The sequence below is a fragment of the Quercus robur genome, chromosome 5, assembly GCF_932294415.1.
Source record: "Quercus robur chromosome 5, dhQueRobu3.1, whole genome shotgun sequence".
Classification (NCBI taxonomy): domain Eukaryota; kingdom Viridiplantae; phylum Streptophyta; class Magnoliopsida; order Fagales; family Fagaceae; genus Quercus; species Quercus robur.
Window position 1 is genome coordinate 16,855,547 of NC_065538.1, and position 16,349 is coordinate 16,871,895.

The 16,349-nt window shown below is 41.6% G+C and overlaps 2 protein-coding genes across 2 annotated transcripts; both read left to right on the forward strand.

Moving 5' to 3' along the window:
• Window positions 1–7,696: 7,696 nt before the first annotated feature.
• LOC126727896 (uncharacterized) lies at window positions 7,697–8,236 on the forward strand. Its single transcript, XM_050433794.1, has one exon. The coding sequence runs from the start codon at window positions 7,697–7,699 to the stop codon at window positions 8,234–8,236; it is 540 nt and encodes a 179-aa protein (XP_050289751.1).
• A 1,818-nt stretch (window positions 8,237–10,054) lies between these two features.
• LOC126727897 (uncharacterized) lies at window positions 10,055–13,187 on the forward strand. Its single transcript, XM_050433795.1, has 3 exons — window positions 10,055–11,443; window positions 11,573–12,040; window positions 13,173–13,187. Exons 1-3 carry the CDS (start codon window positions 10,055–10,057, stop codon window positions 13,185–13,187), a joined length of 1,872 nt encoding a protein of 623 aa, XP_050289752.1.
• The last annotated feature ends 3,162 nt before the right edge of the window (window positions 13,188–16,349 follow it).

Sequence of the window (16,349 nt, forward strand, 5' to 3'; positions counted from 1 at the left end):
TGCAACAAATTACTTGATGTAAAATGCATTACTTTAAATTTACCACTTATATCAAAAATGAATTACACTTATTTATACTTATTCAATAATTTTAAAATTATACAAATCTTAACATTACTATCTAAAACAAAATAGCACAAAGATAAGCAAAACAAATACACAAGTTTTATTTCTATACAATATCAACATCCCAAAATATAAAACAAAATTACAAATGACTTATTGGATAATTTATTTGACAAAGAATAAAAACATATAAGAAATTTACAATCTTGAAAATTAATTTTATAATCTATTGTCAATTGTGTTTGGCACTCTATTTTAATTTGAGATATATATATTAAAGTTTGATTGTTTACTTATTTATACATGGTCTCTTTTATGAATATCATATCATTGTTAAGCAACACATAGTCTAAGAAATATCATAATTTATTTTGAAAAGCCGTTTATTTTGGACATAAATTGTTAAAAAAATAGGTATAAGCATTCATAATTTATGTTAATTTGATACTTTGACTTCACTATTTTCAAACTTGTGAATGTTTCTCACACATGTCTATAATTTTAAATCTATATTTTTAACCGTACTATAACTAGATTATCTTGGAATGTACTTTGCTATTCGATATCTAAAAATCTTCACTCATTATAAAATGCTCAATCATTCATCTTTCAATTAATTTGCATACAGTTATGTAAATGTCTCAATTGTTTCCTTAAAGCTCACAACAAATAATTAAATCAATATTGTTTTAATTTTTTAATTTTTTTTTTACAAAAAAAAAAAAAAAAGTTTTAAAAAATGGTTTCGGTTAGGGTCAGGTCAAGTCAGGTTGACCTGTAAAAAACACCAGTCAGGTCACGGGTTAACCCGTTTTTGCTTCGGGTCAAAAAAATTGAGTTCGAGTCAGGTATTTTTTGGATCAAGTCAAAAAATTCTGATCCATTTTGCCATGTCTAAACAAAACTCATGTATATATCAATGACTTAAACAATGAATAATTTGAATCCATATATGTGTAATTATGTTGTTTTTAATTATACTATACATATGCATGGATTGTACACAAGAGAAAATCAAATTAGATTCTAAATTGGATTCCAATTGTTATTTAATTTTGCACCACGTGTCCTATCTAAGTTTTTTTATTGTAAAATTTTTGTTCTAAGTGGGTTAATGTTATTTTAAAAATGAAAAGTCTAATATAAATAAACCATCAAAAACCCAACCCCAAAAAAAAAAAAAATGAAGAAAGAGTAAACTCCTATGTATATCCAAAAAAAGAAATAAGAGAGAGAGAGAGAGAGAGAGAGAGAGAGTAAAACTTATTTATTATTTAAAAAAATGTGTAACTATTACCCTAAGTATAATTTGAACCCATACATGTGTGTAATTATAATTGTTTTTAATTGTATCGTGCATATATGCATGAGTTATATACTAGTATATATTAAAAGCTAAAATTCAAAGAAAATCCAATTGGATTATCAATCTAATCTAATTTTAAAATTTTGTACCAAGCGAATTATTAGTGTAAAAATCGAAAAGTTCAAATTCAATTAGATTCTAAATTGGGTTTCAATTTGAGTCCAATTTTGTACTATGTGTCTATCTAATTTTTTAATTTTCGTGGCAAATGAATTATTGGGTGAAAAACTAAAGAGTATAAATTCAATTAAATTCTATCTCATATGTGTGTGTGTATAATGATAAACCATTACATATTTTAAAAATGTATGGTTAAAAAATGTGTACGCTAATACCATGTATAATTTGAACTCATATATGTGTGTAATTGTGATTTAAAAATATATATATATATATATATATAACTGTATATATGCACGAAGTTATACATTAGGACATATTAAAGAATATGTTCTCAAAAGCTAATTGACACACAATCCTATTCTATTTCTGATTCTATCACATATCAAATTATTATATTTTATTTTAAAAATGAGTTTTGGATATTGACTTTTGTATCCAAGTGGAATATGTTTTTAACAAAGGGAAGTTGTAAATTTGATTTTGACCTATGAAGTAATTTGCATGGCCTGGTACTAAATTATATTCTCTTTTACAAGAAGCAAATATTTTGTAATCCCTTGAAACTTATGGGTTTGTGGATTTTTAAAATCTTATATTATACTTATTATAAGATTTAATTTTTAACTTTTGAAACTATAGCTCCAATCTTTTTTTTTTTTTTTTTCTTCTCTATAGCTCCAATCTGTTACACCATTTAAATTATGAGGTGTAAATATAACTTTTCCAAACTATAACTAATAGTATTGTATTGTTGTTTCCTATACATGATTTATAAGATTAAAGGTTCTTTTATTATTTATAAAAAATTTTCAAAAAATCAATAAAGAATAATAAGAAGACTTTCATTTTACTGCTATCAGTGATATCAAAATCCTCTAAACTTATTAAGGTAATCTTATTGTAAAGTTCATTAAATCCTCATCAATAATATCTCACTAGATTAGAGCTGCGTCCAGAAGTCCCTTTATCCATTTGACTTCGGAGTGCAAAAAAATGGCTTGCGATATGACATGGGCTCCACAACTGACAAGGTGTTTGTCAGGTGAATCAGCTATAATTTCTTTTTTTGATTTTTCTTTAAATTTTTTTTTTCTGTTTATATTAGACAGGGTCCCTAGATTTTTTTTTTTTTTAATCCTATATTAATATTTGTGAGTTTTATTCCAAATTTAAAAAGAAATCCATTATTATTTTAACAAAGAAAAAACAAATCACTTAAAAAAATTATTCGACACACCCATACTCACACTAATCAACTTCTTACTTAAGTGCCAGCTCATAATTGATGCATCATTTGACAGTTGACATAACATGCTCAAGTGCTTATGGTAGACCCATATGAAACTGCTCAAATCTAATCGTAAGTTGACACTTAAATAGGGTGTGGAAATGGATTAATTCGTAGGTGGACTAGAAAGATGTCTACTTAAAAACAAATTCGTTTGTGCATTTTAACTATGTATGTATGACACTTTTTTGTTGTTGTTGTTGACTTGTATATTGTCTACACTTTGGTTGTTCGCTTATTTAGTATTCAAAATTAAAAGTGTGAGACTTCGATTCCTGAGTTTGAGAATTATTGTACTATCTAACTACACCTAATGGATTGTTTAGGTGTTTTTTTCTTTCTTAGGAAGATGACTTTATAATTAGGCATCATTATCAATTATGTATTGTTTTATGTTGTAATAACTTCTTAATTAATTGAATTAAATATCAATTTAGTGAACACATGTTATTTGCTCTTAGCTTACCTTGACCCTCGATAAGCATACCTTGATCCTTGATAAGCACATGAATCTTTATTTTTTATATTTGATTTTTAATAATAATAAAAATTGTATCCACAAGAATTAAAAATAACAAAAAGTACGGTTGAAAATGGAGCTTTATTATTACGAGCATAATATAATGTAGTTCAACATTTGAATTTCATAAATTGTTAAATATTTTTTAATTGTTCCAATAACGATAAGAAAATCAATGTCCTAATTATGAAGTGATTGAACATTAGTACTTTTACTTTTGCAGTTTCTAATATCTTTTAATGCTACAATGGCCTTTTTCCTATCCTAGGTACAAGAGCGATGTTTATGATCGAATCTGGTATTCTGTTAGAACGTTACCAAACTGGGTTCCGACCAATACCTCCTTAGCAATTGACATGCAGGGCAGCAACGATAGCTATAAACCACCGCTAGAAGTGTTGACGTTGAGAACTGCCGTCCAGCCACCAAGTGGTTACCATGCCTTACGTTTTGACGACAACACTTCTGTAGATGCGTCTAGACGTTATGTTTGCTTTCACTTTGCTGAAATTGCAAAACTTACGCAAGGAATGAAAAGAGAATTCATTATTGATGTGAATGGGGGAAACTATATCTCAGAACCTATAATACTTGACCATTTAAAGCCACTTTCCATATGTCTCAATCAAATATTCAAAGGCCATTTTAGTTTTTCTATTAATGCAACAACGGGGTCCGACCTTCCCCCGATCCTCAACGCCTTTGAGATTTATGGTGTAATCTCTCCCTTCTATCTATTCAAAGCAACCTACTCAAGAGATGATTGGGTGGGTGTTTTGAAGAAACCTCTCTTAGGGTTTTTCTTTTCTGAATAGCCACACATATCTTGTGGGAATGAGGGGTATTTATACTGGTGTGAGAATGGAATACGAAGAGTCAGTTTTTCCAAAAACAGGGCTGGCTGGCGACTTGACCTCGCGACTTGACTGAGTCGCGAGTTTAAGTCGCGAGCTAACTTAATGGCCAATCTGGATTTTTGTCGTGTAGTGCTCCAGGTGGCGTGACTGTTCAGCTCCCCTGCATGCTCTGCACGTGAGCAACTTTTGGCGGCTTGCAAGCCGCGAGCCACCCGCGAGTCCTAGCCGCGAGTCTCTGCTTCACTGCACACTCTTGAGCATTTCTTCACACTCTCTCACACACTACCCTTACATGATTCCCACCTAAATACAAGGTTTCTAAGTGTTATATTACAAGCAAATTTGTCATGGAATAAAGCCAACACATGGTTGATTAAATTCAACCTTACAAAAGCCACTTTCCATATGTCTCAATCAAATATTCAAAGGCCATTTTAGTTTTTCTATTAATGCAACAACGGGGTCCGACCTTCCCCCGATCCTCAACGCCTTTGAGATTTATGGTGTAATCTCTCCCTTCTATCTATTCAAAGCAACCTACTCAAGAGATGATATAATAGTGGTAACATTGAGTCTAATGTTAGTGTAGTAGGTTTTCTATTTTTATTTATTTTTAAATCCTTTTATTGGTTGAGCAATATTATATAGAAAATATTTTTCACAACACATTGCACAGCTTTTAAGTTATTAAGTTGTCATTGATTCCTATTTTGGAACTAACAAACACAAATCTTTAGTACCGTTTTAAGAGTTTGGCGGAATCATTTTGATTTTTTACCCTCTAATATATATATATATATATATATGTATATATGTATATGTATATGTATATGTATGTATCAATAGGTAAAACTGAAAGTATATCCAATTAGGTTTTAAATTGGATTCTAATTGTTGTAATTTGCGCCACATGTCCTATTTAATTTTTTTTTTAATTTTTATTTTAGGTGAATTAATAAGGTGCAAAAAGATGAAAAACTCAATTTAACGAAAATCGAATTATAGGCAAAAAACTTGCAAAAGCTTACATGGAACTCGAGTTCTATGTAAGTTTTTGCAAGTAACTCGTTTTTTGTTAAATCGAGTTTTTAATTGAAACTCGATTTTAAAAAAATCGAGTTTTAAAGCCGGGACAAATCCCTAAATAATTTCAGAATAGGGGCATTTTGCTCGAAATAGGTATTTTGCCATTTTGGCCTAGAAAACCCACAACAACAACAACAACAACAAAAATAAAAAAAATGAAGAAGAAGAAATTTTTGACAATTTTGGATTTTTCTATTCCTTCGTTGATGTCATATTGTACAACAAATATTCTAATCCATCCTTTCACTTTTTATCCTGAATGATCATAATCTAATTATAGTGCAAAAACATATAAATACGCAGTTGATTTCTTATTTAGAGTTGAATAATTGTAATAAGCTGGTTTTTTTTTTTTTTTTTTTTCTGACTTTAGTGGATTGTGAATCATCCGAAAATCTACATATATTTTTAGGCTTATGACCATCAATTATGTAAATGCTTCATTCTTTGAAATAGTTGAGATTCTAGGTGCTTCGTTCTTTGAAATAGTTGAGAATATCAGATTTACTAGAGCAAGGCATACTATTTAGTATTTAGTTCCACAACCAAATTCGGCAATTCATTTGTGATACTTTCCCCTTTTTGTAGCGCGTTTCTTTACAATCATATACATGTAAATCTAATATTCTCAATCATTTCAAAGAAAAAAATATATCAAAAGTGTTAAAATTTTATTACATGAAGAATAAAGCATAAGTGAAAGAAAATTATTATTGGGGAATTGTTGTGACATGGACAATATACTTCTTTAATTCAGCAATTGGTAAGTCTAATTAATTCATGCTCAACTTATATATATAATTTTGTTTTTAGAGTTGTGTGGGGGTAAAATTCATCAGTCAACAGTGGGTCTTGGTACCCGTGCGGAGCCCAACCATAACAGGAAGTGAAGACATGGCCAGAGGACTTCCAGCCCAATCCTGTTGGGTCGGGCTTGTTTAAGGGGCGTCCGAGGAGGAGTGTCTCCTCGGACGCACCAAATGGGAGTCCAACGCACACCCTTTACATGGTGAGAAATCGTCCCAAATCGAAGGGAAATGCTAGACGTTCAGGGGGCAACTACAACTGCCGCATTAAATGCAAGGAAGCTACTTTTCCAGCCGCATTAATGTAGAAAAGACAGGAGAATAGTATTATCTTGGCAAGTGCAACTCACAGAAAAGAAGGAGGATGTCCTATGAGACAGACACTCAAGTAGAGGCCCAGATGGTTAACAAGTGTAGGGCCATTATCAATTGAAGGATGCTATATAAGAGAAGAAAATCCCCATGACTAGGGGATCGGAAACTGGAGAGAGAAAAGCAAGGAAAAGAGAAAGAGAGAGAGGAGTTCTGTAAACAAAGCATAAGATACAGCCCCATGGACTGTTATCCCAGGAAACTTAATGAAGTATCCCCATGTTCAAATGGTTGCATGGCTTACTAATAATTACATTTACTCTGTCAAGACCTAGTTCTGTGACCCACTCTCTACAAATTCATTGTTGAGGGTCTTTTGGGCCAGAATTGCTTGCTTACTGGGCCTGGGCCCCAAAAACCGCCCTTACAATTGGCGCCGTCTGTGGGAAGAATTTGTGTCTCAACAACTGAAACAGTAAGAAATGGAAGGATCAGGCCCGCGCCAAACCGGACGTGCAGATTCTCAACGGCAGGACAATTTTTTAAATATCGAACGAGGGAAAGACCAAGATAATCAGCGAGAGGGCAGCGTGAACACCTCACACGAGTAAAAGCCGCTCAAAAGGGAAGGATCATGCATCCCATAAGCAAAACGATCGAAAGGCTCTACAACAAGAGATTGATGATTTGAGGAAAAAGCTGCGCCAAGCACAGCAGAAACGTCCTTCACCCGGCTCGGGCACTAGCAGTGACGAGGATAACAAATACCGGTGAAGATCAAGAACCCCTCCAAGCGAGACCTTTTCCTACGAGGAAAAGAGGCCTCGCAAACGCAGCCGCAAAAGCCCATCTTACCAAGGCCTAGCCAACGATGCCATGAGCAAGGCCCTGGATCGCATTTCTCAGTCGCCGTTCACGCGTAGAATAGAGAGGGCAGTGCTTCCTCGGCGGTTCCATCAACCAACGTTTACCATATACAATGGTCGGACCGACCTAGTAGAGCATGTAAGCCAATTCAATCAGAGGATGGCCGTCCACTCTAGGGACGAGGCGTTAATGTGTAAGGTATTTCCATCCAGCTTGGGACCCATGGCGATGAGATGGTTTGATGCCCTCCAACCGAACTCCATAGATTCCTTTAGGCAGCTGACGCAGGCTTTTGGTTCCCGTTTCATCACCAGCACTAGAGTCCCTCGGCCCCTCGACTCCCTCCTATCATTGTCCATACGGGAAGGAGAGACGCTGAAGTCTTACTCGGATAGGTACTGGGAAATGTATAACGAGATAGAAGGGAATTATGATGACGTCGCCATCAGTACGTTCAAAAGGGGCTTGCCGACAGAACATGGCTTAAGAAAGTCCCTCACTGGAAAGCCAGTCACCAGCGTGCGCCAACTCATGGACAGAATTGACAAGTACAAAAGGGTTGAGGAGGACCAGCAGATGGGGAAGGGTAAAGCGAAGGTCGTCCCTCACGAGAGGAGGGACTTTAGGTCGGAACGATTTAACAAAAGTAACAGACCGAGAAGAGACTATATAGAGCAGCCCGGATCTACTGGGGCTCAGGCAGTCCATGCTGTGTTCCAAGAACCGCTTCACAAAATCCTAGAGAAGGTGAAGTATGAACCTTTCTTTCAGTGGCCGAACAAGATGGCTGGAGATCCTTTGAAGCGCAATCAGAACCTGTATTGCGCGTACCATCAGGAGCCAGGTCACACCGCTGATGATTGCAGGAACCTGAAGAACCATTTAGATCGGCTCGTCCGAGACAGGAAGCTGAGACATCTGCTGCATTGCCCTGAAGGATGGTAGGAACCATCGAACAATGAAACCAGACAAAGTACGTTGAGGCCACCCATTGGCACAATTAATGTCATTCTCGCCACACCTGGAAGGACAGGCTCTGTCCCCTTCAAGGTAATGTCAGTAAGTAGTTTCCCGATTGAGCCAGACGACAGGGAATCCAAGAGAGCTAGAGGGAGTGCCACGCCACTAATCGGGTTCACGGAGGAAGACAAACAAGGAACTATTCAACCCCACGACGATGCCCTAGTCGTCACGCTCAGAATAGGAGGTTATGACGTGAAAAGGGTGTTAGTTGATCAAGGCAGCGCCGTGGAGGTAATGTACCCGGATTTGTATAAGGGGCTGAACTTGAAGCAGGAAGACCTGTCGCCATACGATTCCCCCCTGGTCAGCTTTGAAGGAAAAATCGTCATCCCGAGAGGCATGATTAGGTTACCCGTGCAAACAGACTCGAATGTGGTAGAAGTGAACTTCATTGTCGTAGATGCATACTCCCCCTACACAGCTATTGTGGCCCGGCCATGGCTTCATGCACTAGGGGCTGTGTCGTCAACCTTGCACCAAAAAGTGAAGTATCCGTCAGGAAGTCAAATCAAAGAGATAATAGGGAACCAGGGAATGGCTAGACAATGCATGGTGTCGGCAATTTCACAACGGCCGAATGGCGAACCTTCCACTTCAGCCGAGAACGGCTTATAGCAATCAATGACCTCGGTCCCAACTGCGGGTAGTGGTGGACCGGCCATGGAAGTGAAGTGTGAGGAGCTAGAAAAGGTACTCGTCAGATCAGACCCTGAGAGGTTTTTTCAAATTGGTTCAGAATTACCGCCCCAGGAGAAGTCAGCACTGATTGCTTTTCTCCGACAGAATGTAGATGTGTTTGCTTGGGACCCCTATGAGGCTCCCGAGGTCGACCCAGATTTCATATGCCACCACCTTAATGTGAATCCGGCTATAACACCTAAAAGGCAGGCTCCTTGACGACCGTCGAAAGAACACACCGACGCTGTGAGAGAAGAGGTCGCAAGATTGAAGAAAGCAGGGGCTATCAAAGAGGTCTTCTATCTCAAGTGGTTAGCCAACACGGTAGTGGTAAGGAAGAAGAGCGGGAAATGGCGGGTCTGCGTAGACTTCACAGACCTAAATAAGGCGTGCCCAAAGGATCCCTTCCCTATGCCCCGGATAGACCGGTTGGTAGATTCAACTGTCGGACATCCTAGAATGAGTTTTCTAGACGCCTTTCAAGGCTACCACCAGATACCCTTGGCTGCCGAAGACCAAGAGAAGACTGCTTTTGTCACCCCAGTTGGGAATTATCATTATAAGGTGATGCCCTTTGGCTTGAAGAATGCCGGGTCAACCTATCAAAGGATGATGACCAGGATGTTTGAACAGCAGATGGGTAAAAGCGTTGAAGTGTACATAGACGACATGGTGGTTAAAAGTAAGTTGGTTCCCGACCATATTGAAGACCTCGGCAACGTTTTTCAAATACTAAGAAAGTACAAACTACGGCTGAACGCAACCAAATGTTCATTTGGAGTGGGATCAGGAAAATTCTTAGGTTATATGGTGACTCACAGAGGCATAGAGGTTAAACCTAACCAAATAAGAGCCATCCATAGCTTGTAGCCTCCTCGGAACCCTAAAGAGGTCCAGAAGCTTACTGGTATGATAGCTGCTTTAAACCGTTTCATCTCGCGCTCAGCAGATAGATGCAGGCCATTTTTTCTCCTATTACACAAGTGGAAAGGATTTGAGTGGAATGAGGAGCGCGCTATAGCTTTCCAACAGCTAAAGGAATACCTCGCCCAACCACCGATTATGTCCAGTCCCGATGCTGACGAGGTTTTGTTTGCCTACATCGCAGTAGCCACACATGCAGTAAGCTTGGTGCTAATCCAAGAAGACAACGGCACACAGCGACCAGTCTATTACGTTAGCAAATCACTGCAGGAGGCAGAAACCCGTTACCTTCCCCTAGAAAAGGCTATCTTAGCCATCGTACAGGCCACACGAAAGCTTCCCCACTACTTTCAAGCACACACTGTAGTAGTGTTAACTCAACTCCCCTTAAAGTCCATCCTGCGCAGCGCCGATTACACAAGCAGAATTGCAAAATGGGGAACGATTTTGGGCGCCTTTGACATTAGATACATGCCTCGCACCGCTGTAAAAGGCCAGGTCCTCGCCGACCTAGTGGCAGAATTTGCGGAGCCTACACTAGAAGGAAAAGAAGTGTCGGTATTACTAGGGGCTGATGAGAAGGTGATCAGCACAGTTTCTCCGCATGGACACACTTGGTGGAAAGCATACATTGATGGCGCAGTGAATCAAAGGGGCTCAGGGTTAGGACTTGTCCTGCTTTCACCTGAAGGGATAACCATAGAGAAGTCACTGAGACTCGGATTTTCAGCCACGAATAACGAAGCCGAATATGAGGCGCTATTGGAGGGAATGGGGATGATCCGGAAAATGGGGGGGAAATCCGTGGACATGTTCTCGGATTCGAGACTCATTGTGGGACAGGTAAATGGAGACATGGAGGCAAAGGACGAAAGAATGCAAGAGTATCTGGTTCGGGTTAAGCACCTACAGACCCATTTTCATCACTTCCGCTTGACGCACGTACCCAGAAGTGGGAACACTCATGCTGATTCTCTCGCGACGTTGGCTACCTCCTCGGCTCAGCCCCTTCCTCGAGTCATTTTGGTAGAAGAGCTCATCCGTCCATTAACAAAGAAGGCCAATGGGATTGGAGTACATAACATCAGGACAGGACCAAGCTGGATGGACCCTATCGTGCTGTACTTAAAGCACGACACCTTGCCAGATGATAAGGTTGAGGCTGACAAAATCAGGAGAAAAACTACTCAATTCTGGTTGTCAGAGGATTCCAAGTTTTATAGACGCTCGTTCTCGGGGCCGTATTTACTATGTGTGCACCCAGAGACTACTGAACTCATCCTGGAAGAGTTACACGAAGGAATTTGCGGAAGTCACACGGGGGGTAGGTCTTTGTCTCACAGGGCCTTAACGCTGGGTTATTGGTGGCCGAGCATGCATAAAGAAGCCCTGGAGTATGTGAAGAAGTGCGACCAATGCCAGAGATTCGCCCCGAACATACACCAGCCTGGTGGAGAGCTGAACCCATTGTCCAATCCCTGGCCATTTACGCAATGGGGCCTAGATATACTTGGTCCATTCCCCAAGGCAACAGGGAACAGAAAATTTCTTCTCGTCGGCACCGACTACTTCACCAAATGGGTGGAGGCTGAGGCGCTGGCAAACATTAGGGACGTCGATGTCAAGAAGTTTCTTTGGAAAAATATTGTCACCAAGTTCGGCACCCCACACACCCTGGTGTCGGACAACGGGGTACAGTTTGACAGCAAAGCCTTCAGAAGATACTGCAGTGAGTTGGGAATTGTTAACCGGTACTCCACACCAGCTTACCCACAGGGTAATGGACAAGCAGAAGCGGTCAATAAAACCATAGTGAACGGATTGAAAAAGAGACTAGATAACGTAAAAGGAAGATGGGTTGAGGAGCTAGCCCATGTCTTGTGGACATATCGCACCACGCCTCGAAGGTCCACAGGAGAAACCCCTTTTTCAATGACCTATGGAGCCGAGGCTGTCATTCCACTGGAAGTGAACTTCCCAACACAGAGGACTACCGCCTTCTGCCCCACTGCCAATGACAAACTTCTGGAAAAGAGCTTGGACCTCATCGACGAAAGAAGGGAAGGTGCGATGATCCATTTGGCTTACTATCAGCAGAAGCTCAAGCAAAGTTACGACGCCAAGGTAAAATCCAGACCATTGGCGCCAGGGGATCTGGTACTGAGGAAGGTCCTGGGGACCGCGAGGAACCCTGCATGGGGAAAGCTCGGACCAAATTGGGAGGGACCGTACTGTATCACTTCCGTAGCCAGCATAGGAGCCTACCTTTTGGAAGACTTGGATGAACATGTAGTGCCACGCCCTTGGAATGTAAACAACCTGAAAAGGTACTATTATTAATGAAAGATATAGTTCTTGATGCCGTATTACTGCGCAGCCACGTAATCTGAGTGTTAAACAGAACCCAAGTCCTGCCTGGCTCTTCGGACCACAGACTTAGCGAAAATTAACTGTTAAGCCATTCTCGCTAAGTGTTAAATAGAACCCAAGTCCTGCCTGGCTCTTCAGACCACAGACTTGGCAGAAATTAACCGTTAAGCCATTCTCGCTAAGTGTTAAACAGAACCCAAGTCCTGCCTGGCTCTTCGGACCACAGATTTGGCGGAAATTAACCGTTAAGCCATTCTCGCTAAGTGTTAAACAGAACCCAAGTCCTGCCTGGCTCTTCGGACCACAGACTTGGCGGAAATTAACCGTTAAGCCATTCTCGCTAAGTGTTAAACAGAACCCAAGTCCTGCCTGGCTCTTCGGACCACAGACTTGGCGGAAATTAACCGTTAAGCCATTCTCGCTAAGTGTTAAACAGAACCCAAGTCCTGCCTGGCTCTTCGGACCACAGACTTGGCGGAAATTAACCGTTAAACCATTCTCGCTAAGTGTTAAATAGAACTCAAGTCCTGCCTGGCTCTTCGGACCACAGACTTGGAGGAAATTAACCGCTTAGTCATTTTCCCTAGGTGTTAAACAGAACCCAAGTCCTGTCTGGCTCTTCGGACCACAGACTTGGGGGAAATTAACCATTAGGGGATTCTCGCTAAGTGTTAAACAGAGCCCAAGTCCTGCCTAGCTCTTCGGACCACAGACTTGGAGGAAATTAATCGCTTAGTCATTCCCACTAGGTTTTAAATAGAACCCAAATCCTGCCTGACTCCTCGGACCAAGGACTTGGGGGAAAATTAGATTCGCAGCCATTTCGCCTAATTATTAACTATCGTTCTTTTCACGTATTCATTTGCTTATGCTTGGTTTTCAACAGTTAGTGACAAAATAGGCGTCCATTCATGAAGAAAACAAAAAAGGAGAAAACAATGATATTTGAAGGGAAATAACCTTTATCATTAAAACCCAAAAGCGGTTCTGTTTACAAACATTAGCAAGGCAGAACAAAACAAGATACAAAAGGTAAAACAAATAAAATCCTACACTACTTTCCTAAGAGCCCTGAGTAGGAGCGGGCTGATCATCTGCTGCTTGGGTCCCCGGGGCAATCTCCTTGGCCTGTGCAACGATCTCACTAATACAAAGGCTGTCCTCGGGTAACTTTCCCTACGCGGCCTACTTCGTACCCCCAGCCTCGGGAATGGAGGAGTCCGTTGGAAGAGGCTCTTCGAAGGCAACTGCGTCAGGAATCTCACGTATGTCCTTCGGGAAAAAGATGTTCTCAGCCTTCCTGAGATCGGAGTCTGCCGGGACAGCTGCCCGATCCAGGGCTACACCCCAGGACGTGGTGATGTATTCCCTGCAAACGGTGGCCACTTCCTCGGCCAGCCTGACCTCAGTATCATGTACTCCACGGTCATATGAGGCCGCCACAGCCTTCTCAACAGCCTCCCTGCCAAACGGGCCTCCTCCTTAGTTCTTGCGAGCTCAGCCTTGAGCGTTGAAACCGCCTGCTGCTCCGTCGTAAGTTTTTCCTCAGATTGGCGGAGCTGTATGCGCAGATCGTCAGCCTGCTTTGTGGCGTTCTTAAGGCCAGCTTCTGCACTCGCATGAGCCTTCTTCACCTCCTTTATTTCATTATTCAGGTGATCAAAATCCTGTTTGAAATCGCCAGCGGTCTTCTCGGCGGCAGAGCGGGACTGAGCCTCCCTATGCAAGTCCTCACGAGCCTTCTTGGCCCATTCCTCAGTAATATAAATCTGTTGAGTGACCTGCGCCCAAAAGGAAATAAAGACCTTGTTAAAACTTGAAGATAATAGGGTATATAATATGAGAACAAGATAGAATATTCCATTTACCATGGCCATGTCCCTCTTCAATGACATGAAGAGGTCTGGTTGCTGAGTATTTCTGAGACCCTCCATATCGCGAGGCAAGAGTAGAGGCTACTGCAACGCGTCAGCTAAGAATGATGCCTGCCCTCGTTGGGATTCCCACAGGGTCGCATCCCAGGAGATCAGAGCGCCGTCTAATTCGAGCCGTGGCGACCATGTTCGTTGTTCCCTCCGAATGGCTGCCTCATCTCGACTATCGACGGACCTAGTCCTCTTCTTTCGGGGCTCCTTCGTCTCCTTGCCCTTCTTCTGAGGTCGGGCCTTTTCGTGGCCAACCACTCCCTCCTCCGGTTCTTCTACAGGCCTTTTTCACCTTAAATTGGGCATAGGCTATAGCGCCGCATCCGATGTGGGAGGGAGAGGAGGAGTATGAGTCTTAGGGGCAGTTTGTTCCTTCTGGACGTCCTTAGAGGATTGCCCCTTGTTCCTGTTGGATAGAAGGCTCCTAAGGTCAGACCTTGGTTTCAAGTCCATTCCTTCTTCCTCAGTTTCTTGGCTGGTATCAACTTGTGCGACGACTAAACCAGGGTCAGGAGCTGCTGAGGCACGATCTAAATCTGTGTCGGAGTCCGAGAGCTCTACTACCCTGGCCGACACCTCTCCCTCCTCGGCAAATTGAAACTGGTCTATTTGTTCTTCTAAGGATGAATGCGAAGAACCAGCCTCCTCCTCCGGGACAACTGCTGCGGGAAGGGCGCGCTGGGCATGCAGCTGAACGGGAGGTAAGTCTGTCGAAGCAAGAAACCCTGGTATAGATACATCAATACGTGCCAATCTTGGACTGCCAGCCCTTATAGCTTGACCGGCGTCTACCAAGGATCGAGTAAGGGGAACAAAGTCCAAAATCAAAGGAGCCGACCGTAATTGTCCGTCTTCGCTTACGAAAATCTCAGATCTTAGGAGGTAATTTAGAGTCGGGACGTTGACCAAGCTTAGCCGAGGGGATGTTCGCTCCTTGTTTGCAAAGACCGTTAAAAGGGTTACGTTAGTCCGAGGAGGCATGCAACCAAACCAATAATTAAAAAAAAAAAAAAAAAAAAAAAAAAAAAAAAAAGAAAAGTGGGGGAGAGCTCAAAACTAAGGTCCTCCCCACCGAATCTAGTTCTATGACATCCCACCTGGCGTTCCTGCCCTAGTCGGACAGTGAATGTCGTCATTCCATGGTCCGAAGACGATCAAATGGTCGTCCTTCAAGCCTTTGCTGGACTTGGGAAGGCAGGATATCAACCTCACTTCGTCGGTCCTGGACTTTAAGTAGTATGAGTCACCGAGCTTATGGCATTCATAGAGATGAACCACGTCGTGCCATGAAAGGCCGAGGTTCATCTAGTCGTTTAAGGCGTTGGTGCACCCCAAGATCCGGAACAGGTTCGCGGTGCACTGATGGAGGGCCAATCTATGACCACGTAGGTAGTTCCTAGTTATTCTCCCCATTGGAATTGTCATTCCTCCTTCCACGAAGGCTATCATTGGAATTGCGACCTCCCCCGTCCTCCTCTTGAACAAAATTTCTTCCTGATGGCAATACTCTAAACCTACCTCTGGTGGAATACGATACTTCACCCTGAAGCCCGCCATACCGACCGGAGAGTCTACCATTTTTTCAAGCCTACCCATTCCCCCTAATCCTAGACAACGCGAAGGGAGTTTGCCTAGAGAATAGTAATGAAGAAGAAGTGCGCACTTACGGGTAAGAAACTCGACGGAATCTTCAACAGAATGACGGCGAAGGTAAAAGCGTGCTGAAGGAGAAGGCACTGAGACGTTCTGAATACTGGAGTGTTCGTCAGAAGTGAGGAATGAACGCCTTTAAAACCTTATATACTCAGAGGGAGTTGGACAGACATGCTCCCGCCTAGAGCAAATAAAATAATGTCCACCGTTGATCTGATCCCCAACCGTTGGATTGAAAGAGCGTAAAACTCCAAAAAGCTGCAATTAATTGCCCCCGGGTCATTAAATGCCTTCAGCATTAATGAGGCACGCGAGGGCACACCCCCGCATGTGTGAAGTAGGAATCCACAATGAACTGTCCAGTAGGTATCAAAATCCCGCCTTTCCTCCTTGGACCAAGAAGAAAGAGCCGAAATTTTGAGGGGCTATTGTGGGGGTAAAATTCATCAGTCAACAGTGGGCCTTGGTACCCGTGCGAAGCCCAG